Below are 21,587 nucleotides of genomic sequence, written 5' to 3'. Positions count from 1 at the left end.
TCTCATGCTCGAGCCACTTGGTGCTTTTTTCCCTTCTTCCAACCTTCATCACCTTTGCTCAACTGGTGGACAAGATGGGTACTACAAAAGGACCTGAAGGATTATCGCTTCGATGGGTAATCGTAATCGGAGTCGCTGTTCGTTTGGCATTCTTTTTCTTGCCTTCGTTGGATTTTGTGCCTTCGATCCTTGAAAGAAGACCGGAATTGAGCACGCCAACGACCTCATATATGGCAGTCAAGGAAGCATTGTATCTGCAAAAAGTCTACAAATCTTCAACTGGTACGCTGCCACCACCATATCAATCGGGCAATCTGTATCTTCCACCAATAATATTGAGATATCTCGAACCAATCTTGAGCAGGACAGGTAACACTGCAAGTTCCTTTCATATCACAACGGCTCTCATCTGGAGCATAGCAGACGCCATCACTGCGATACTGCTCGCAAGTATTTACGTCAAAAAGCAAAAATACCTCAAACGAGTCCATGCTTCTCCGGATCAGGCTCAATTGGATACTTCCATGTTGGCAGGTTCAGCTCTTTCTTCCGCAGGCGGAATAGCAGCTTTCTTCTTATTCAACCCATTCAGCATTGCTACATGTTTGGCAAGATCAACAACGACATTTAACAATCTCGCATTGGCATTGGCCATCAGCTCAGCACTATCTGCTTCGCTCGTGATGCTTGGCTTAGGGATAGTGTCTGCCATACTCATTTCGGTATATCCAGTCCTTTTGGTTCCTGCGATAACGATTCTTTATGCAATGAGCGCTTCCTCAAACACCACTCACAACAGATCTGGCAAGCAAACATGGTCCAAAGGTCAAGCGATCATCTGTCTCTTCTTCATTGCTGCAACACTGGCGCTCTTCGTATACGTAAGCTATGAGGTGAGCGGCAAAGATTGGACTTTTATTGATCGTGCTTATGGCACAATCTTATTCCTTCCGGATCTGTCACCGAATATTGGATTATGGTGGTACTTCTTTATCGAAATTTTTGATCACTTCAGAGACTTTTTCCTGTTAGCCTTCAACGTGCATGTGGCAAGCTATGCAATCCCACTTACGATCAAATACAGACAAGATCCGCTATTTGCAATTACCGCATTGACAGGATTGATTGCTGTTTTGAAAAGTTATCCAACGCTAGGAGATTCATCGATGTTTTTATCATTATTGATTTTACACAGAGAGATTTCACCTTATTTACGACATTCCTTATTTACCACTTTGCTTTATACCCTTGCCACTTTGATGATGCCAGCTTTGCATCACCTTTGGCTTCAAGCAGGAAGTGGAAATGCAAACTTTTTCTATGCTTCTACACTTGTTTGGGCTTTGGCAGGAGGATCATCGGTTTTAGACGCAATGTGGGCATGGGGAAGGTGGAGATGGGAAACGGAAAGAAAGCGGGATGCGAGTGGGAATGCAGATCGAATTGCAACGCAGATTGGCAAAAAGAAAGAAGATGTTGTGCTTCATAGAAAAGTTATACAAGCTTGAATGATTGTTAGCAATGTACAATATTATCTTCATCAACCATTTGTACGAATAGGAAATCGGAGTACGGAAGTTTGACTTAAAATTAAATGTTGAACTAGGATATATACTATCTATAGTAATTAAGCTTGTGGCTACTCTGATTCTGAACCAGTAATGATAGGTTTCCTACTTCTCTTCTTCTTAGCCTGTAAGATGTTTCTAGGTGTAGGAATATGCTCTCCCGCTCTAGTGGGGATAGTAGGGTTAGAAAGCTAGGCAGTCCTAATATTGATAAATACACTCACCTGATTCTGGCTTTCCGCTCACGTTCCCTTTCCGCTTTCTTGTCGTACCATTCACTTCTCTCCTCTGGCTTCATGTTTTTCAAAAATTTCTTCCGCGTTGCGTATTGTCTACTGTTTCTTGCTATTTTTTCGCTTGGGGTAAGATTGTGATAATGATTCCTTTGTGCTTCTCTAGCCTTTTCTCTCTCAGCAGGGTCCTTGAAAAAAGGAATGATGGTTAGTCGAGATTATTTCATTTTCCTTCCTATCACTCACTGCAGCATAGTATCTCATCTTTCTTCTTTCTCTCCTTTGTTGTACGTTATCTAAATCATCCCAGTGTTTACAGGAAGGCGTGTGAGGATTACAAAGTTTATTGCCTCTATCTCTGAAAATCTTTGCCTTTCCTCTCCTTTGTTTGACATATACCATTTTTAACAATACATCTTGTTCATCATGTTTATCGATTTGTCTAGGTTTAGTGATTAACGTTCTTAGCTTTTTTGGACTGTTTGTTGGTGTTTCGATTTGCTGGAGATCATGATGTTCTTGAATCGGCTTTGTCTCTACAGTTCTTTTACGCTTGTTTCCCCATGCGGATAAACTTGGTCCATGATAAACAGATGTATGCTCTTCTCCATTCTCTGCTTCTTTTGAAGAAATGCTGTTTTGCTTATAGCTCTTATTGAGATCCCAAGAGAAAGCTTGTTTTGGTGTAGAGGAACTTTGATCACTGTTTTCTGCCGAAGTAGAGGTAGAAATTACCGTGATGACAACAGATAACAGAACCCACAATGAGATCAACATTTCTTCAAGGTGGTTGGTGTGTCAAAAATGAAGACGAAGTTAAACGTAATTCAGTATTTTAAACTCCGAATTGGAAAGTTTGAATTTGCGTACGTTTTGCATCTCATGGCAAATGTATCGCTTTCCTCCGACTGTATCATTACCTGTTCATATCACAACGGTAGCCCCGCATGTGTACGTCCCGAAGAATAACTTTTCATGATGCAATAATGAACAGATAGATCTTTTCGATGAATTAGTACAAATACAAGCAAAAATACAGGGTATGAATTTTAAGCATAAGGATCCCGCTTAATTTCCGCACTGGTGTTCGCTGCATCTTTTGCAGCGATTGAATCTTCATTTGCCTCTTCTTCCACCCAAGCTCCGTTCAAATCGGGAGGCAGTTCATGCATTTGAACACTAGGTGCACCATGCAGATATCTCAACTGCTCCAAGCATTCCCTCCGTATCTTTTCCAAACTTGCCCGTGAATTGGTATTCTCTACCCGTGTTTGCAACGGTTCATGCAGTCTATAGGTCGGAGCAAAGTACTCCAGATATGGTGTCGTTGGCAATTGATCCGGAACATCGCATCCAGTCAAGACTGCAGTCTCATATGTCCAACATCTCGCAACGTTACGGATCGTGTACCCGCCTCCTCCCAAAACCAACGTAGGTAAATTGAATGATTTCACGAATCGGACACATTCTCCATGCGCTGCAATGCTCAAATTGAAGCAACCCAGCCTGTCAAGACCTAGTGAATCAGCCCCGCATTGCAGTACAATTGATTCTGGTCGAAAAGTTGTGATACTCGGCTCAATGATTGATTTAAACAGGGCAACGTATGCACTATCATCAATGCCATCTTGTAGCGGCACGTTGAGACAAAAGTGTTTCCCTATTGCCGTTCCGATCTCACTCAATGCACCCGTGCATGGGAAAAAATCGTTGCCGTATTTGTGAAAAGAAACTGTCAAAACTCGGTTGGAATTGTAGAATGCTTCTTGAACTCCATCACCATGATGGATGTCAATGTCAATGTACAGTACCCGCGGATGGTACCGCAACAGTTCTTGAATTGCTAGCACGATATCATTCACGTAACAGAACCCACTTGCTTCTTGCTTTTTCGCATGATGCAATCCACCACTCCAATTGATTGCAATATCCGTTTGACCGGATACGAGTTTACGTGCGGCTGCTAAACTGGCACCTGTGTATGTTTTGCAAAAGTCATACATCCCATCGAACACTGGGCAGTCATCTGCAAAGTTGAATCTAGTGAATGCGGCTGAAGGTGGAGTGGATGGTGTGACTGTGCTTAGGAATTCGATATAATCGCTATCATGAAACCATTCCAGCTCTTCCCGAGTTGCTTGCCTTGGGGTATAGCATTTCATCTGATCGTGCAAGCCGTAACCGAGTACCAGCCTATTGGTTAGCGTTAGCCGTGCTGGTTTCATCGGATGTCTTTCGCCATAATGATATTCTCCTACACCTTTTGGGAAATAATAGCAAACACGCGGATTGGAATGTGGTTGAATATGTGGTGCATCTTCTTGAACTGCTTTTCCCGCTCCTGATGCCAGATTTCCGTCAAAGAAGAAAGGTGAATCGGAATATGTGTCGTATTGAAGTACGACCATTCTGATTCACCACAGATTGTTCAGGGAAGCGGATGGAGATTGTTAATGAAAAGTCAATCTGTAAGGTTAGGAACGATTAAGCTTTTACGCCTAACGCCAAATGTGGATAAATGCGTACGCCGTATTCCGTCGATCAAGCGTTAGCGCTTACACATTTTTTTTTCTTCTAAACCTTCTTAATTTTTGCTTTCATTTCCGATCGAGAACTCTGATGGGGGAAGGATGTCGATATGATAATACAACGATTACGGATACTGAAGCATAGTCCTTCTTTGAGAGGCATCGAAAGGCTTCAACTGACGTCATGCCGAACGTATGCAACGGTCTCCAACGAAAAGCCAAAAAAGGATGATCGATGGTCCTCAACGTTACACCTTCCAAAGACTAAATTTCAAATCCGTCATGACATTCCCACAAGTGAAGCATATTATCAACAGAGAACAACAACGGAGCTCTACAAATGGCAAGCTGCCCAAAGTGATCGACCTGCATTTGTACTGCATGATGGTCCTCCATATGCCAATGGCTCCTTGCACGTTGGTCATGCGCTCAATAAAGTTTTGAAGGACGTCATTAATCGATATCAAGTCTCGATAGGAAAGAGAGTACATTATGTACCCGGTTGGGACTGTCATGGTCTTCCAATCGAAAACAAAGTGTTTGGAGGGGAGGAATTCCATGGTCTTTCACCCAGAACGGCACCTCCAGACAAGGTTCGTGGGAAAGCAAGGGAATTAGCAAGTGATGCAATGCAGGAACAATTGAACTCTTTCAAAATGTATGGTATTATGGCTGATTGGAGTTCAGAGACGACATATAGAACATTCGATAAACAATACGTGCGTAGGCAGATGAGAATCATGCGGGAAATGGTTCGAAGGGGACTCATCTATCGTGCTCATAGACCGGTATATTGGTCACCTTCTTCTCGATCAGCTTTGGCTGAAGCAGAGATAGAATATGATGAAAACTATGTGAGTTCATCCGCATACGTCAAATTTCCTCTCATTGCAGGCCCGACACTGTTGAAAAAGGCCAATGATTCCAAGAAAGCTTTGGCGGGAATACAAGAAGGAACGAACATCATCATTTGGACAACAACACCATGGACACTTCCTTCCAATATGTCCGTTAACGTGAACCCATCTCTCACTTATTGCATCGTTCGAGCAAAAGCAGGTCCTTGTGATGGCGACTATCTGCTCATTGCAAAGGATCGCATACCAAACTTCGAAAAGCTAAAGATCGGACTGAACTCAACAGGTGCAAGTGGACGGCCTGTTCTAGGCGATTTGGAGATTTTGTTGGAATTTCAAGGCACGGATCTGATCGACTCAACATACCGTCATCCTTTCTTGCCGAGCAACGAAAGCGCCCGGCCAATCATTGCAGCGAGCTATGTCACCGCAGATTCCGGTACCGGTTTGGTGCACAGTGCTCCTGGACATGGTAAAGACGATTACAATGTTTGGCAAGAGTACTGTCAGACCAACCCGAAAGCAGCGCAGGAAGCTATCATCTCACCTGTTGATGATTCCAGCTGCTTCACAAAAGATGTGCGAAAGTTGATTGGAAAGTCACGAGATAACGAACTGATGGGCTTGCCTGTGCAATCAGAGGGCACAAGACAAATTATTAAACAGCTGTACAACAGCTTCGATCTTTTCACCGAAATTCGATACCAGCACAGATACCCTATCGATTGGCGTACATCTCAGCCGGTCATTGTGAGATGTACTTCTCAATGGTTCGCAAATTTGGAGGCGATCAAGGAGAAAGCATTGGCAGCGTTGGATAATGTCACCTTTTCACCAGCCTCAGGGAGGGGACGATTAGAGGCGTTGATACGGAAACGGAATGAATGGTGCATAAGCCGACAACGTGTTTGGGGTGTGCCCATTCCGGTGGTCTACAATATGGAGAATGATGAACCTTTGTTGTCGATTGAGAATATGGAGCACATCGAAAACGTGCTCATGGAAAGAGGAATAGACTACTGGTGGCAAGGAGATGCAGAGGAGTTTGTCATTCCTTCTGAGCGTAAAGGTGGTATCAAATGGCGCAAGGGCCAGGATATTGTCGATGTATGGTTTGATAGCGGCTCATCCTGGAGCCTTTTGCCGGAAGCGCAAGATTCATTTGATAAAGATGGAAATCTCACGATCCCCAATGCACCGATTGCAGACCTCTACCTTGAAGGAACTGATCAGCATCGAGGCTGGTTCCAGTCATCCTTGCTAACGTACATTGCCATGGCCGATTCCGATTCTCCTTCTGCGCCTTACAAGAATGTGGTCACACATGGATTCATTATTGACAGGAAAGGCGACAAGATGTCAAAGTCTCGAGGAAACGTATTGTCACCGCAAGTCATAATTGAAGGAGAAGGAACTAGATACGGTGAACCACCCTACGGAGCAGATGTACTTCGATTTTGGGCAACTCGTGGTGACCCGCAAACCGATGTCAGAATTTCGCCTTTGATCATCAAAAAGGCAGCTGAGGGGATGAGAAAGTTGCGCAATACTTGTCGATTCATCTTGGGATCGATTCCCCCTGCTGGACAAGGACCTAAGTTGCAAAAAGAGCAAATGGATATCCTAGATCGATACATCCTTAATAGATTGTTGGATTTGGACGAATCTTGTAGAAAAGCATATGACTCTTTCGACTTCGCCCAAGTTGTTCGAAGGGCTAATGATTTTTGCACTACAGATCTTTCTAGTCTATACATGGATATTGTCAAAGACAGACTGTACTCTGACACGCTGGACAGCACCAGAAGACAGACCACCGTTGCCATTTTGGATCAAGTTTTGCGTACGATCGTCTCCATTCTGGCACCCATCGTGCCACACATGGCTGAAGAGATTCACCAATTCTACATCGGTGAAGAGAACACAGACCAGAATGAGTCTGTATTTAAAGTCGGTTGGCAAAGCGTTCCCGAAGAGTATCGGGATATTGAAGCAGAGAAAGAATGTGGAGAATTGTTGGCGTTCCGATCAGATCTCTACTCAGTACTTGAAAAAGGTCGTCAATCCAAGGTATTGACCACATCTTTCGGAGTGGATGTAGACATTTGTACAGAAGAGGACAGCTCTTTCAAAGCAACATTGGAAAAATACGCGGACACACTTCCGGATTTGTTGATGGTATCTCATGTCAATGTGCACGATGCAATATCATCAGACACTCAAACAGAGGGAGACTTGAACCTACAAGGGGAACATCGAGGTGTTCGCTATTCGCTTCGATCGTCAAGGGGGACAAGATGCCCACGTTGTTGGACATATCGCAAAGAAGCCGAAGAGGCTACGCTTTGTGGCCGTTGTGAGAAAGCGGTTAGCGGTCTGCATTAGTTGTATTTTATTTATAGAAACAATAAAGAGTATGAGAATGATCGAGGTATGTCTAACGAAAGTAGGAAACCGCTCGAAAAAAATACCGTGAGAGATTTTACAGGAAAATAAGGTGTAGGAGAATATCATTATGGCGAAAGACATCCGATGAAACCAGCACGGCTAACGCTAACCAATAGGCTGGTACTCGGTTACGGCTTGCACGATCAGATGAAATGCTATACCCCAAGGCAAGCAACTCGGGAAGAGCTGGAATGGTTTCATGATAGCGATTATATCGAATTCCTAAGCACAGTCACACCATCCACTCCACCTTCAGCCGCATTCACTAGATTCAACTTTGCAGATGACTGCCCAGTGTTCGATGGGATGTATGACTTTTGCAAAACATACACAGGTGCCAGTTTAGCAGCCGCACGTAAACTCGTATCCGGTCAAACGGATATTGCAATCAATTGGAGTGGTGGATTGCATCATGCGAAAAAGCAAGAAGCAAGTGGGTTCTGTTACGTGAATGATATCGTGCTAGCAATTCAAGAACTGTTGCGGTACCATCCGCGGGTACTGTACATTGACATTGACATCCATCATGGTGATGGAGTTCAAGAAGCATTCTACAATTCCAACCGAGTTTTGACAGTTTCTTTTCACAAATACGGCAACGATTTTTTCCCATGCACGGGTGCATTGAGTGAGATCGGAACGGCAATAGGGAAACACTTTTGTCTCAACGTGCCGCTACAAGATGGCATTGATGATAGTGCATACGTTGCCCTGTTTAAATCAATCATTGAGCCGAGTATCACAACTTTTCGACCAGAATCAATTGTACTGCAATGCGGGGCTGATTCACTAGGTCTTGACAGGCTGGGTTGCTTCAATTTGAGCATTGCAGCGCATGGAGAATGTGTCCGATTCGTGAAATCATTCAATTTACCTACGTTGGTTTTGGGAGGAGGCGGGTACACGATCCGTAACGTTGCGAGATGTTGGACATATGAGACTGCAGTCTTGACTGGATGCGATGTTCCGGATCAATTGCCAACGACACCATATCTGGAGTACTTTGCTCCGACCTATAGACTGCATGAACCGTTGCAAACACGGGTAGAGAATACCAATTCACGGGCAAGTTTGGAAAAGATACGGAGGGAATGCTTGGAGCAGTTGAGATATCTGCATGGTGCACCTAGTGTTCAAATGCATGAACTGCCTCCCGATTTGAACGGAGCTTGGGTGGAAGAAGAGGCAAATGAAGATTCAATCGCTGCAAAAGATGCAGCGAACACCAGTGCGGAAATTAAGCGGGATCCTTATGCTTAAAATTCATACCCTGTATTTTTGCTTGTATTTGTACTAATTCATCGAAAAGATCTATCTGTTCATTATTGCATCATGAAAAGTTATTCTTCGGGACGTACACATGCGGGGCTACCGTTGTGATATGAACAGGTAATGATACAGTCGGAGGAAAGCGAGTCAACTTATATTATCTCTTTCGCTGATCTCAGCGACTACATACAAGTCTCTCAAGGATCAGTTCCGCGAGGGAAGAGAATCCCGCCTAAAATTATCCGGCCGAATATTACGCGCTTGTTTATATTCTTTAAATTTTTTAAAAACTAAGAAGCGTGCAACCGTTCTTATGTTTTTTAATTACTAAAAAATGATAAAAACAAAAAAGAAAAAGATTGGTTGCAATGGGATTCGAACCCATGAGTCTTTCGACACCAGGACAGGTTTCACTGCTATCAGCGAAAGTTGGCGGAACTTGAATCTGGCCCATTAACCAACTTTGGTATGCAACCTGCTGCTTGGAAGGGGGCCACATTTTACACAATATATCCCGCACGTATTTACGCGCGCGGAAAGCCACTAGAGCAGTGCCTTACATAACCTCCGAAGCGGAATAAACAAACTGAAAGAAAACAAACAAACAAAAATCGAATAGACCATGAGATAAAATTCTATCAATATTTGTACAGTTAATAGATCCGTTCTATGACGAAAAGGCAGAGGTGCTTAAAAAAGATTCCTCTTCCTTTTTGACTGCCGGCTCTTCCTCTTTTTTTACCGATCTTTTTCCTCTGCCAAAAAAGCCTGCTTGCGCAAGAGGGCATTTTACAGATTCATACTTATTCTTCTGATCAGTATTTGCTTTGACGTCATTTCCCCAATCTTCCTTTTTGATGCCCGAAATAACACTCATTCCCTCTTTTTCCCATTCCGGTGAAGCATAACGATCCGTTGCGAATCCTCTTGCAGAACAAGCTGCACATGCCTTTCCATGTTTAATCAATAGAACATGTAAAGCATACTTTAATTCATCGGGAATCCGAGCTGCCAAGTGGTAGTATGTTTGATCTCTTGTAGCTTTGTCGGGAACCCAACCTAACTTCCGACAAAGTCTATGAACGTGTGTATCAACGGCCATCTCGGATAAACCTAATGCAAACATTGCAACACAAGAAGCCACTTTAGGTCCTACTCCATTAAATGATACTAATTCTTCCATAACCGTTCTAGCATCTGCTCCGTGTAAGTGGTTAAGGGAGAGTTTTCCATGTGTTTCTAATGTCTGCTTTAAGACACCCTGTATAGTTTTTGCTTTGTTGTCCTGTAAGCCACCACATTTAATTGAAGCGGCTACATCAGCATGTTTTGCATCTAGAATCGCTTGCCAATTACACTTTCCAAAAGTATCACATAAGCTCTTATGAGCCGCTCTTGAATTTGCACCTGATGTATTGCAGCTTAAAATCGTTCGAACGGTTGCGTCTAAAACGTCTGAAACATCTCCACATCCTCCATAACGATCATCACCTTTTGGAGATTGCTTTTTAGGTATTGTTTTATATCCATGTGCTTCGGTTAAAATTTCTGCAACTTGTCTTGCTTCTTCTTTACTCGGTTTATTCCATTGCGGGAATGGTTCCGTTGCTAAACTTTGTCGTAGCGAGGCTAATTTTCGTTCAGATGTTGTCATTGGTTCTTTTTTTGCTCGTTTAGGCGTTCGTGGAGATTGTTCTTCTTTCTTGACTTTTCCGTTAGGTGTCGCAGGTGGTGTTATTGGCATATTCCGATCATCATCTTCCGCTTTGACTCTTTTGCGTGGTGAACTGGACTGCTTTGAGGGTTGACTCAATCGTGATGACCTCCTCGTCGCTGTCATGGCTGGGTATAGAGCTTGGCGCAATGAGACTATACGTGGGAATAGGAACGAGTGACAGGGCCTTAACACAGGTCGCAATAGACCGCTTAGATAGGATGGAATGATGGCAATTTTCAATGTGAGTGTATGGATAGAAGGATGAATGCACACGACAATTATACTTACTCCACACATTAATGTATGCTGACATGAGCAAAAAAGTTGACATCTTCTAGCGCGGAGCCGCGCTTGCGCCCGTTGTCAATTCATAACCTAAATTCTTCATGATGGGAGGCCTTTGCTTCCTTTGATTGATCACATTTATGATATACATGCAATCAGACCATAACAATACCAGTTCCGCTTCCCATCTCCGCTTTCGGCAGAGACTCTTGTAATTTTCTCACCCGGTCACCTTCGCTAAGTGAAGCACCGGAAGCCTTTGCTTCTTTTTCCGCCATCAATTTGGCATACTGCACAACTGGATCCAATTCCGCTTCTCCGGGTCTAGCACCCATTCCTCCCGCAATTGGTCGAATACGCCAATTAAACAAATAATGTCGCAAGAATCCATCTCCCGGTCCAAACAATTGATCAGTCAGGAACAAAGGATTATCCATCACGGTTAAACAATTCAAAACATCAAAGCCGTTGTTCCTTGCCAAGATAAGCATGTCGTGTACCAATTCGTTCAGCCTTTGCTTTAACTTGGTTTTTGATTCTTTGCTTTCGTGTAACCAATTCGTAATGTTCTGTTCATCTTCTTGTTCCGCACTGTTAAGATGGGTCTTGTGAAGATTCGATGAGGAAGTGGATGAAGATGCATTGGCTGCGACGGTAGGTGCTTCTTCAAAAGCGGCATCTGTAGCGTAGTAGAAAAGATACGCAGCTTCCAAGATTTGATGTTTGTCGCTGTCCAAGATTGAGGATGGCAAGCTATAAAATGAAATCATATCGGTAATCTTGCCGTTGTTCTCAACAACATACGTCCAGGTAACCTGCTTCCGACCTTCCCCAGCTTTTCCACTCAAGAGGAGATGCGCAACTTCATCATCGGAGAAACGCGCTGCCATATCAAATCTTTTCATGTATCGTCTCATAAGTTTACCCACTGCGGGAATATCTTTTGCTTCTATTTCCCGCAATCCAGGCACTTTCGTCGTGTCGGGAAGCGAGTATTGTCTGATGTATGCTTCCCGACTTTGGCCAGGTCTGAGCCCGCTGAAACCGATGTCCAACAATTTTTGTGCATTTATCGTGCGATGGTAATATCGAGCGCAAGCGATCGGAGTTGGGATCACGATTCCACCAGTGTAGATTGCTTGGAAGATGCCAAGGAGATGGCATTGACGAGTAACTTCCTTGATCAGAACTGGGGTCAGTCTCTTACTCCTTAGCTTCTTGTGAACGCAAAGGAAGTTCACCTCTGCAGAAGGATAAGCTTGTTCACGCACTCTCAACTCGTGTGGGATTGCGGAAATGAAGGCGACCAACTTTCTGGTATTTTTGACTCGAACCCCGACATGCCATGACTTGTGATAACCTGGATGCTTCAAAACCCAGTTCAAGAATTCGGGAGAATAGTTGAACCTCAAGCTAGAATCAATATCCTCAACGTAATTTGCGGACAACAGATCGTAAACTTCCCGCAATTCGGTAGAGTCATCGATATCGATAGGTGACCATTCGAACTCGCTAGGAAGCGGGTAAGGTTCTTGTCGAACTTGATCACGAGTGACATTGGGCTCAATTGGTCCTTCGGAATCATCTGTTAGGAGTGGTGCATCTGTTGGTTTTGTGACTGGTTGCGTTTTCCAGAATTTATGCTCTGCCAATGTTTTGTATTGTTTCTGTTTTGCATCATGATCTTTCAGCATTGCCGTTCGTTCCAAATTCATCATTTTCATCAATTTTTCCAATGTTGCTCTATCTGCTTTCGCAGCTGCTTGTGGACCTTGCTCTTTTGCGATTGCATCTTGCAAGTTCTTGACATCGTCATCCGTTAGCATCTTTTCGGGAGCAGATGACGAACCTGCGCCTCCTGCATCACCTGCGCCCAGACCTAGCTTCTTTCTCAATTTAGCAGCAGCTTTACTCTTCTTTTTCTTCTTTTGTTTCGAGGTCAGCTTCTTCTCTTCTGTGCCCTGTTCTGGCTCATTGCCATCTTCTTCCTCTCCATCATCCTCTTCGTCCTCTTCATCTTCTCCGGCAATTGCGGCTTGATTTACCGGTTCTTTGCTTGCTTCAACAGCATTTACTGCGCTTGGAATCTCTTTTCCCTCTTTTGCCGACTCAGCAGGCTTAGAGGTAGGAGCCGATGACATTCTTGTAGGAATACGAGCGAGATGGTAGGATAAGAGGAGGAAGATAGCACTCTATCGGCCCGTGCATGAGGAGGACATTCAGTGTTGTAGTATCACGTGTGTTGATCTCTTTGCTTTTAAGCCAACTACACGTGTGTTGAGAAGGAGAAAAAAAGAGTTCGGCTAAAATGTCAAAAGTGGAAAATTATACCACACACGCGCGTTACTCAATCAATCCTCTTCTCACTCCCATCTTTCGATCACCCTATGTCATGAACACTATGTGAGTATCACTCTTCAACTTCTTGCTTTCTGTGATGATTTTCTCCTCCTTTCCCCGGCCTATACGACCATGCCGAGACGACAAGGACAGCTCGATTCGCTATCGTGCAACTTTTTCATTCTTTTGTGCATGCCAGCACATCTTCGTCTGATTTCACGTTGTTCTTTTGAATCTTTGTGCTGACAGTAATGCTTTTCATCTACAGATAACCACAACCATTCCGGTACGTATCCTCTCAAAGTCATCTCTTCTCTGCATACTCCGACGATGAAAAATCTGGTATCCAGCCAATTCGCAGTTTCCACTCTAGGGCCCATTTGGCATTGCATTTTGCGGTGGGGCATAAAGTGGCTCCTGACGGACAAGAGACTTAAATGAGAGCAGTCCAACGTCTTTTGACGTGGTCATCGGTACGAACCCTCTTGTGCAAGCAAGAGCGCCGCTTGGCCAGTGGCTGTGATCGCCTAGTCGTTTGTATTGACTGTTGGTCGTAGCCTGCCTTGGCCTGATGAGGGTTTGTCGACCTTCCTTGGAAGTCTGAGGGGTATAATTGCGAGAAACTTTTTGAAGAGATTGTGAGCAATCTTTGCTGACCTCTTTTTCATCTGAACAATTCTAATAGAGGAATAGTCTAACAAACAACACAATCCGTAAGTGTCTTTTTCCGTCATCCCTTCTACCCGCACGATTGGCTGTCAACCAATGATGAGCGTCCCACGGGACAACGTACCATTAGCCCAGGAAGAGCCGTCGTGAGCGTGTCGGTCTGCGTGCTTTTTCGTTCGTCTGTGCTATGCATGGGTCTGTTTCTGTCGAAAGTACGCCTCCGAATTCCCCACAAATGCATCTGTTGAGCCCTTTGCGCTCCGAATGCATGGGTTGAGTTTAGGGATGTACGATTAGGAGAAGTAGATAGGACGAAACGGTGCCGCGATGTGCTAGGTCGAAAACAGGTCAAGCTGATGACAGCCTTGGGATGCATAGAATGAACAAGTGTATTAATCTTTTTCATATGTTCCTTCCCTTTCAGAATATGTCTTTTCTACTGAAAAGAGTGCCATTCGGCCAAAGAATGCTGTCACAGGTACAAGGACTTCGATGGAATTCAACACTTGCATCAGAGACCAATGCCACAGTATCCACTGGAAACACAACGCATTACCGTATCACGTTGAGAAGATCTGCTATTGGTATGCCCTCTCATACCAGAAAGGTTCTCGAATCGATGGGATTGCGTAAACGTTTACAGAGCATCTACAGGCCCAAGAGAGCTGATATTGCGGGTATGGTATTGGCAGTGAAGGAATTGGTTCATGTAGAGAATGTGCGTAGACTCGATGGAGGAGGATGGCAACCACTATCCAACAACCAGTTTCATCCAGTGAAGGCTGACGAGGATGCGATTTGGGTCAATGAAAAGAATGAATTTGTTAGTTGGGGAGGCAAAGAATCGTATAAAGCGCCTCGAGGATATTCAGTTGTTGGTAATCTTATCAACGAGAAACGTCACCGTGAAATCCTTGCATCACGTTTAGAGTGACTTGTGTTTTTTTTTGTATTCTACTACTATGTAATGTATTTTATCATACCCCTTCCTGCCAAGATGGTAAAGGCATTAATTGTTAGCAAGTGCGTATCGGCAATAAGCAAAAGGAAGACAATCGGCGTGGCTATATTTAACTTGAAATTTTCCGCATAGAAGTATTCCATGCATATTTGATGCCTAAAACAGAGGGCGCAGTTCAACGCAGCTCATTCTTCATTGGCACACGCGCAGCCCACGCGTAACGACGGCACCGGAATTGCAGAAATTAATACGCCTGCTAAATAAAAAGGGGTGAATTGGGTGAAATCATGCCTAAGCCGCTTACGTCTTTGACTAGAAGGGCTGAATGGAAAAGGCACACACACACGCACAAGCACAGTTGGACGCGTATGTATGAAGATTGGTATTTATAAATCGAAAAAGAAAAAAAGCATCTTGACAGGATATCAAAAGACTGATATCGTGCTTAAATGAAAATTATGCCTTTTGCCCTTGTTTTCTGGGCGTCTCAAAGTACTTTCTATGGAAAACCTTTTTTGCGTGTGGGTTGCCGAACCACCCCCATCACTTCCTGCTCCTTTCCCCAGCTTCTCGATTATTATTCACCGATAGAGAATAATCACACAAAAGATTACGGTTGATATCGTTGAGAGAGAGAAAGGCGATACACACACACACACACACACACATTTTATACTTCCTCTTTTGCATCGCATCCGGCTCTCAATTGGCACCCTTTCCAACCACATTCGCTACTTTCATTCCAACACGCTCGTCTCGATCTCATTACAGCAACAATGTCCGCAATCTACTCCGTCTTCACTTCTCCAAACCATCCGCCAGTACCAAATCATTTACCAACTTTGATCGTCACACCGGTGAACAATCCTCACCATGTTTTATACTCGTATATCCACACATCATTCAACCAAGAGACCTATTTGCTCACACCATCTCCACAAGGTGATTTGTGTGTTGCAAAGATGGTCCCTCCTCAAGGTTCTCGTGGCCCAGGCGGTCCAGGAAATATGTCAGATTCAAGTCATTCCTCCGATCCAAGTAGAGACAAAACTGTTCGTTGTGAAGCTTCTAGAAATTTGAAATGGTCCATCACAAACACTGGTATTCATGCACCCGTGTACAAATTGACATTGCCCAATCCAGACGCCCCAGGAAATGAACAACCTCTTTTCCAAATCTCCAAGCCAAATCCCAATGCAACTTTCTGGACAATGTTCTACTTTACCTATGCCGGACATCTTATTCCACCTAAGCGAATTGAATTTGGAAAGATTCAAAAGAATTCTGCTACCGGTGGTGGAGGTGGAACAAGAGTTTCTATAACGGGTAAAAGTGAAGAAGAGAAAGCTGTTTGGCAAACATTGGGAGAAGGGAATGAGGATATGGTGGAATGGATCGTTTTGTGTGCAGCTTTGAATTTATTGGATGAGGAGATCATTAAAGCTGCTGAGAAAGCATCTGGTGGTGGATCAGTGAATGGAGTCAATAAACGCTCTGTTCCCTCTAGCAGACCGCAAGGAAATGGTGTTCCAGGTATGCAAATTCGTCAAACGAAGGGTAACGCTCCTGCTCCTTTCCGACAAGGACAACAAGCGGCGCAACAACAACGAATGCCTATGCCTCAACAACCACAACAAAGGCAACTTCCTCCTCATTTGAACACGCAACAAGGACAGCCTCGTTCTATGTATCCACCCGGCATGAACGGTCAAGGACCACAAAGACAACCAAGTCCTTACGAAAGAGGGCCCAATTCGCCTGCATCACCAATGGGAGGTTCTGGCTTTCGATCACCAATGGGAGGACCAGGTGCTAGATCACCGATGCCCGGTCAAATGCCAGGACAGATGCCGCCACAAATGCATCAGCAACAGCAAATGCAAAGACCAATGCCACCACAGATGCAACAACAAATGCCCATGCCAAATGGTCAAAATGGATATTATAACGGCGGATCGAGGCCATTTTAAAAAGTTTTTCCCCATTTTTTTTTCTCTTTATCGTCCTCTGTAAATGTAGTTCATCTTTGTACGTTTATAATAATTCATCGCGATCTGTACGGGCTAATGGACATTATTTCACTACATTTGATCGTCACCTCTTATCATCATAAAGAAACGCGGAAAAAGGCTCAAGCGCGGATTGGGGGATTAAATTACCGCGTAGAGGTGCATAATTGGCGTTTTTATACTGTTGTCGTGCACAAAAGTACAACAATGTTATGCAACCGGTTGGGTGTGATAAAGATTACAAAACATTTCCATGTTACTTTCACCATCATCATCATCAACCAAGCACTTCTACTATATTCAACATGACCGGTCATGACTCCGGTCCACCGAAAGAGATTGAAGATTCCGTTTCTGAAATCACAGCACCAACGGCTATGCGTAAATTGGTACTGAATTATTTGATTCATCATTGTTACGTTGATACAGCACAAGCATTTGCAGATGATGGTATCTCATCTTCAACTCAAATAGCCAATGGAGATGAAGCTGGACCTTCAAAAAGTAGGGTGCAGTCATCAAACGGAAAGAGTGGCCACTCACGATCATCTTCTCGTCAAAACGGCAATTCATCTGCTCATCCTCTATCCGCACCTCCATTATCACATGATGATTCATCAATGGAAGTAGAGGTTGACGGGCTTTTATCTTTGGCAGGAGATACTAGCACAGAAAAGGCTCCAAGCGAACTGTTGAAGGAAGGCACAAACGGAAACGAGGAGCTGTCAGCTGAAGATATTCGTAGCATCAAAGCACGAAAGGCGATCAAAGATTGCATCGTTAATGGTCGTGTCAAACAAGCAGTAGAGCTTTGCAATAAGTACTTTCCAACAGTTTTGAATGGATCTGCACAGGATCCGAGTATAATTGGCAAATCAACACAAGAGAAAGAAAGCAACGGAAAGAAGAATAGCTCAGATGTGGAGAGGATCTTACCTGCAAATCCCACATCATTGGATCCAGCACATTTGTCACTCAATCTTCAGATTCAATCATTCATCGAATGCGTTCGAGCTGCATCAGTGAACTCTACCACGTCATTGACCCAAACTATACCCACGATCAACTCCCATCAAGGCACTTCTGCTATGCCAAATATGCATTCAGTCGTATCGAATACACCTGGAATCGCAGCTGCTGCCATCTCTCGTTCAGCTTCGCCAGCACCTTCTTCGGTTTCATCGGCAGGTTCGATCACATCAGGAAATGGAATGAGTGCAAGTATGAACAGTAATGGAGGCTCTTCAGCTGCAAATGATCCTAATCTGATGGGGGCTTTGCAAGGCGCACAAGTTTTATGGGCAGATGTGCAAAAGTTACCGGCATATTGGCGTGCGATGTATTTGAAAGAATTGGAAAGTGTTACGAGCATGTTGGCTTATAGAGATTTACTCAAAAGTCCAGTTGCGAAATATTTGGATCAAAGTAGACGGGTTGCACTTGCAGAACAAATTAATAGTGCAATCATGCTGCGAACAGGAAAACCTTCGCAACCTTTGATCGAATCGGCCGTTCGACAAACAACGTTTTGTTGGCAAACGTTGGCGAACGAGAAAGTGATCTTACCGGCTAATCATTGGATTTTCTCAAGTGGCTCTGTTGTTGGATCGGATGGATTCGAGGGAGGCGTTTCAACGGCCGTCTCTACAGGCGTGAATCCCTCCAACATTGAACGAGCAAAAAAGGCTGGAAAGACACTACCACCTTGGGATCTTCACGGATTTTTACAGGAGCGTTAATTGGTAGGATGTAATACAACAATTCAGGATCGTCACTCATATGTATTTCCCCTTTTCTTCAATATGTTAATGCATAAAGTACTACATGTTCATGATAAAACAGGGAAATCAGCGAAATCTACTTGATCTTGAACCGTTTGACCGGAAGCGGTTGTGAATCCGATTCGTAATCGTAAACGAACTTGTGCTCCTTTAGGTGTCATGACACGCATTTGTTGTGTTTCTTGTGATGATGGGGAAACATTTGCGTTGGAGATTGCTAGCATTTGTAGCTTTTGACTCTTTGGAACGGCTGCTTGGAAATTTACGCCTTGAACCTGCTGTCCCGCTGTTGCTTCGAATTTGGCAGTAATGTTGACGATTTCCGTCCTTCCTGGATTGACGGAAGGAGTGAGTGTGATTTTGAGCCCATTCTTGTCGTATGCTGTGTATGCCTTGGCTGTAGATGATGGAGGTGCTGCTGCAGCTGGGGGTGGCGAAGCGGCTGCCGGTCTTGATGGTGCAGCAGATGAAGGTGATCCCAGTCCCAGCATGTCCAAACCATCCAAACCAGATTGATTGGAGGAAGATTGTGGAGGAGGGGAGGATAATCCAGCAAATGCATTGCCTGATGCAGCCGGTGCAGAGGCAGGCGCAGAATCATTTCCAAACAAGCCCATGATATCCTGCACAGAGGATTTGGAAGATTGTTGAGCAGATCCATTTGCCGGCGTGGGTGAAGTGACGGTCTCATCGCCCATTCCGCCAAAGATATCCGCTAGCAGATCTTGTGTTGTTTGTGCATTACCTGCTCCTCTTCCATTCACGGAAGTAGATCCATTGGCTGCAGATGAGCCTGGATCGTCGCCCATCAGGTCCAAAAGTGCATCTTTGTCCCGTCTTGTACTTCCGACTGCTCGTTTCTCGCTCACTGTTCCAATTACGGTTGCCTTGATTTCTGGTGGCGGCATTGGTTCTAAAACGCCATCACGCAAATCACTTCTGCCCAGCAATGCTGAAAACTCAACAGATCTCTGTTGCAATTCAACGTCCACAGTTGTTTCATATCGATGTAGCAATTGCGTGATGAGGTTCTGTGAAGCACTGTCACCCGCTAGACGTACGTGCAATTTGGCCATGGAAGTGAGTACCCACTGACGAATGTGTGAGTTCGCGTATGGGGAATCCAATACGTTTGACAACAGATCCACAATCTCCTTCGGTTGCACTTGTCTCACTAGATCCTCATCTTCAAAGCTTCCACCTCCCACCAAGACCTCTCCAAACTCTCCAATTACCCAGACGCTTGCCAACGTTAGACTTTCTTGACTGAAATCGCGATGTAGGGCGGCAAAGAGACGTTGAGTTGTGTATAGCTGTAGTTCGGGTGTATGACAAACCAATCGGATAAAGGCACTCAACACCTCTTCTCTTACGTAATTGCCTGCCACTTTGAGTACACGAAGAACGGTGTCAATGTGCCATCTTCTGTTCGGGGCGAATTTTTCGGCTGCCAAGCAAATTTGTGTCGTGAGACCGAGCTTGAATTCGTTGTCGCTCACTTCCAAAAATGCCAACAGCTCTCTGATTAGAATGCGAACGTTGCTTTCATTGATGAGTGCATAGCTGAGTTCTAGTGCACGTCTTCGGATTGAGATATCTCCATCGCGGAGACAATCAATGATGATGTTACGATGTCTTTGGACGGCATTTGTGTCCATGGTGACGACTTTGTTTAGTGTGTTCAATGCAACATATCTGATATTGTTGTCCCGATTTCCCAAGAATTTACCCAAGATGTTGATAGCCATGACCCGCAATCCATTCTCCGCCTCAATCTCCAAGATTGTCAAAACAGTCTCGTATAGAATACTATTTCCAACGTTCTTGCTTGCTTCTGTATTTGTTGCAACTTGAGCCAACACATCATTCATTGCCTCACTTGCAGCTGGATCATTTCTTCCCAACAAGCGGAGCAAACGTAGAATTTTAACTTGCAAGAAAGGATCGGTTATGCCGGATACGTCATGCTCAGGCGAGTACCCCGTTGCAACAAGCGCTTTGAGATGGCGGACTAGAAGAGGAACATCCTGTCTGAATTGATCCAAAGCTTCATCGTCTTGCTGACAGATTTCGATGGCCAATGTTACACCGCAGAGCAAAACACCATGGTTTTTGTCGGTCAACAAAATCTTTGTCCTTTCAATAAAGCGTTCAAGAAGATCAGGGACTTTTCGAACGATTCGCATAGCACAGAGTGCTGCTTTTCTGCGTACGTAGCTATTTGAGCTTCCCATCAATCGTTCTACTTCATTGCACAAGTCTCTTGACATTTCTTCCGATGCAATATTGGCAAAGGTACACAAAGCCAAACCGACGACGTACATGTTGCTATGTTCCATATCGTTCTTGAGACCATTCGTGACAAGGGTCAATACTTCGGTATTTTCATCGAGTAGCAACATGATTCCTGTATATCCCAATCGTTTATCGATGAAACGAGGAGTTGCAACCAATTTCAAACATTCGATTTGACCAAAATGGGCAGGATAACCCAACATGTGTATATAGAGCAATTTTGAGATATTGTTGTATAAGCTGAATGGATCTGCTTGTTTGAATGATGTACGAATTGCAGCAGATTCTTTTTGAATCAAACTTCTTTCTTCTGCTAATGTTTTGCATGATCGAATGGCTTTTATCAGCGATTTGAGATTATACAAACCTGCGCTGGCCAAAAGACCACCCAAACGGGGATCCAAAGCGGCCACCTGCTGTTGTTTCTGGAAGAAGGAGGCCATTTTGGGTTCCGGTGAGGGGTGAAGTAGCTGCTACTTTTGCTGTCAGAATGCCAAGGTGATAGGTGTGATGGTGTTGTTTGCAAGCCGACGGCCTCAAACATGGATTCCAGCAATACGCATACACTCTTCTACAGTGAGTGAGAATATATAAGATAGTGAGTGTGCCTGTCTGCCTGTGCGCCGT

At 44.2% G+C, this 21,587-nt stretch overlaps 8 protein-coding genes and 1 non-coding gene across 9 annotated transcripts; 6 read left to right on the top strand and 3 right to left on the bottom strand.

The window, feature by feature from the left end:
* The first annotated feature begins 51 nt into the window (after nucleotides 1-51).
* On the top strand, nucleotides 52-1,623 carry FA14DRAFT_172504 (PIG-U-domain-containing protein). The gene has a single exon (XM_025500407.1). The coding sequence runs from the start codon at nucleotides 75-77 to the stop codon at nucleotides 1,506-1,508; it is 1,434 nt and encodes a 477-aa protein (XP_025356206.1). The 5' UTR covers nucleotides 52-74; the 3' UTR covers nucleotides 1,509-1,623.
* Nucleotides 1,624-3,421: 1,798 nt separating this feature from the next.
* Nucleotides 3,422-7,571, top strand: FA14DRAFT_164546 (isoleucyl-tRNA synthetase; the record flags this gene model as incomplete). Its single annotated transcript, XM_025499894.1, has 2 exons — nucleotides 3,422-3,493; nucleotides 4,548-7,571. 2 exons carry the CDS (start codon nucleotides 3,422-3,424, stop codon nucleotides 7,569-7,571), a joined length of 3,096 nt encoding a protein of 1,031 aa, XP_025356205.1.
* A 109-nt stretch (nucleotides 7,572-7,680) lies between these two features.
* Nucleotides 7,681-8,947, top strand: FA14DRAFT_145967 (histone deacetylase). Its single transcript, XM_025497296.1, has one exon. The coding sequence runs from the start codon at nucleotides 7,719-7,721 to the stop codon at nucleotides 8,892-8,894; it is 1,176 nt and encodes a 391-aa protein (XP_025356204.1). The 5' UTR covers nucleotides 7,681-7,718; the 3' UTR covers nucleotides 8,895-8,947.
* Nucleotides 8,948-9,263: 316 nt separating this feature from the next.
* Nucleotides 9,264-9,379, bottom strand: FA14DRAFT_t22. Its single transcript has one exon. It is a non-coding gene; the product is annotated as a tRNA-Leu (tRNA).
* A 145-nt stretch (nucleotides 9,380-9,524) lies between these two features.
* On the bottom strand, nucleotides 9,525-13,046 carry FA14DRAFT_189834 (NMT-domain-containing protein; the record flags this gene model as incomplete). The annotated part of the gene is made up of 2 exons (XM_025501758.1): nucleotides 9,525-10,772; nucleotides 11,138-13,046. 2 exons carry the CDS (start codon nucleotides 13,044-13,046, stop codon nucleotides 9,571-9,573), a joined length of 3,111 nt encoding a protein of 1,036 aa, XP_025356203.1. The 3' UTR covers nucleotides 9,525-9,570.
* Nucleotides 13,047-14,380: 1,334 nt separating this feature from the next.
* FA14DRAFT_179267 (uncharacterized protein) lies at nucleotides 14,381-14,848 on the top strand (the record flags this gene model as incomplete). The annotated part of the gene is made up of 1 exon (XM_025500912.1): nucleotides 14,381-14,848. One exon carries the CDS (start codon nucleotides 14,381-14,383, stop codon nucleotides 14,846-14,848), a length of 468 nt encoding a protein of 155 aa, XP_025356202.1.
* Nucleotides 14,849-15,651: 803 nt separating this feature from the next.
* On the top strand, nucleotides 15,652-16,960 carry FA14DRAFT_167825 (uncharacterized protein; the record flags this gene model as incomplete). Its single annotated transcript, XM_025500112.1, has 2 exons — nucleotides 15,652-16,408; nucleotides 16,460-16,960. 2 exons carry the CDS (start codon nucleotides 15,652-15,654, stop codon nucleotides 16,843-16,845), a joined length of 1,143 nt encoding a protein of 380 aa, XP_025356201.1. The 3' UTR covers nucleotides 16,846-16,960.
* Nucleotides 16,961-17,145: 185 nt separating this feature from the next.
* On the top strand, nucleotides 17,146-18,667 carry FA14DRAFT_48744 (uncharacterized protein). Its single transcript, XM_025502413.1, has one exon. It carries the CDS (start codon nucleotides 17,190-17,192, stop codon nucleotides 18,621-18,623), a length of 1,434 nt encoding a protein of 477 aa, XP_025356200.1. The 5' UTR covers nucleotides 17,146-17,189; the 3' UTR covers nucleotides 18,624-18,667.
* Nucleotides 18,668-21,504, bottom strand: FA14DRAFT_48743 (AP-1 complex subunit gamma-1). The gene has a single exon (XM_025502412.1). The coding sequence runs from the start codon at nucleotides 21,401-21,403 to the stop codon at nucleotides 18,713-18,715; it is 2,691 nt and encodes an 896-aa protein (XP_025356199.1). The 5' UTR covers nucleotides 21,404-21,504; the 3' UTR covers nucleotides 18,668-18,712.
* Between the last annotated feature and the right edge of the window lie 83 nt (nucleotides 21,505-21,587).

Source organism: Meira miltonrushii, assembly GCF_003144205.1.
Source record: "Meira miltonrushii strain MCA 3882 unplaced genomic scaffold FA14scaffold_2, whole genome shotgun sequence".
NCBI classification, from domain to species: Eukaryota; Fungi; Basidiomycota; class Exobasidiomycetes; order Exobasidiales; family Brachybasidiaceae; genus Meira; species Meira miltonrushii.
Note: the sequence above shows the minus strand (reverse complement) of the source record. Positions and strands in the feature narration are given on the sequence as shown.

Coding starts and splice junctions, on each gene's coding strand:
- FA14DRAFT_172504 (XM_025500407.1), top strand. CDS start 75: ATGGGTACTACAAAAGGACCTGAAGGATTATCGCTTCGATGGGTAATC.
- FA14DRAFT_145967 (XM_025497296.1), top strand. CDS start 7,719: ATGAAACCAGCACGGCTAACGCTAACCAATAGGCTGGTACTCGGTTAC.
- FA14DRAFT_48744 (XM_025502413.1), top strand. CDS start 17,190: ATGACCGGTCATGACTCCGGTCCACCGAAAGAGATTGAAGATTCCGTT.
- FA14DRAFT_48743 (XM_025502412.1), bottom strand. CDS start 21,403: ATGGCCTCCTTCTTCCAGAAACAACAGCAGGTGGCCGCTTTGGATCCC.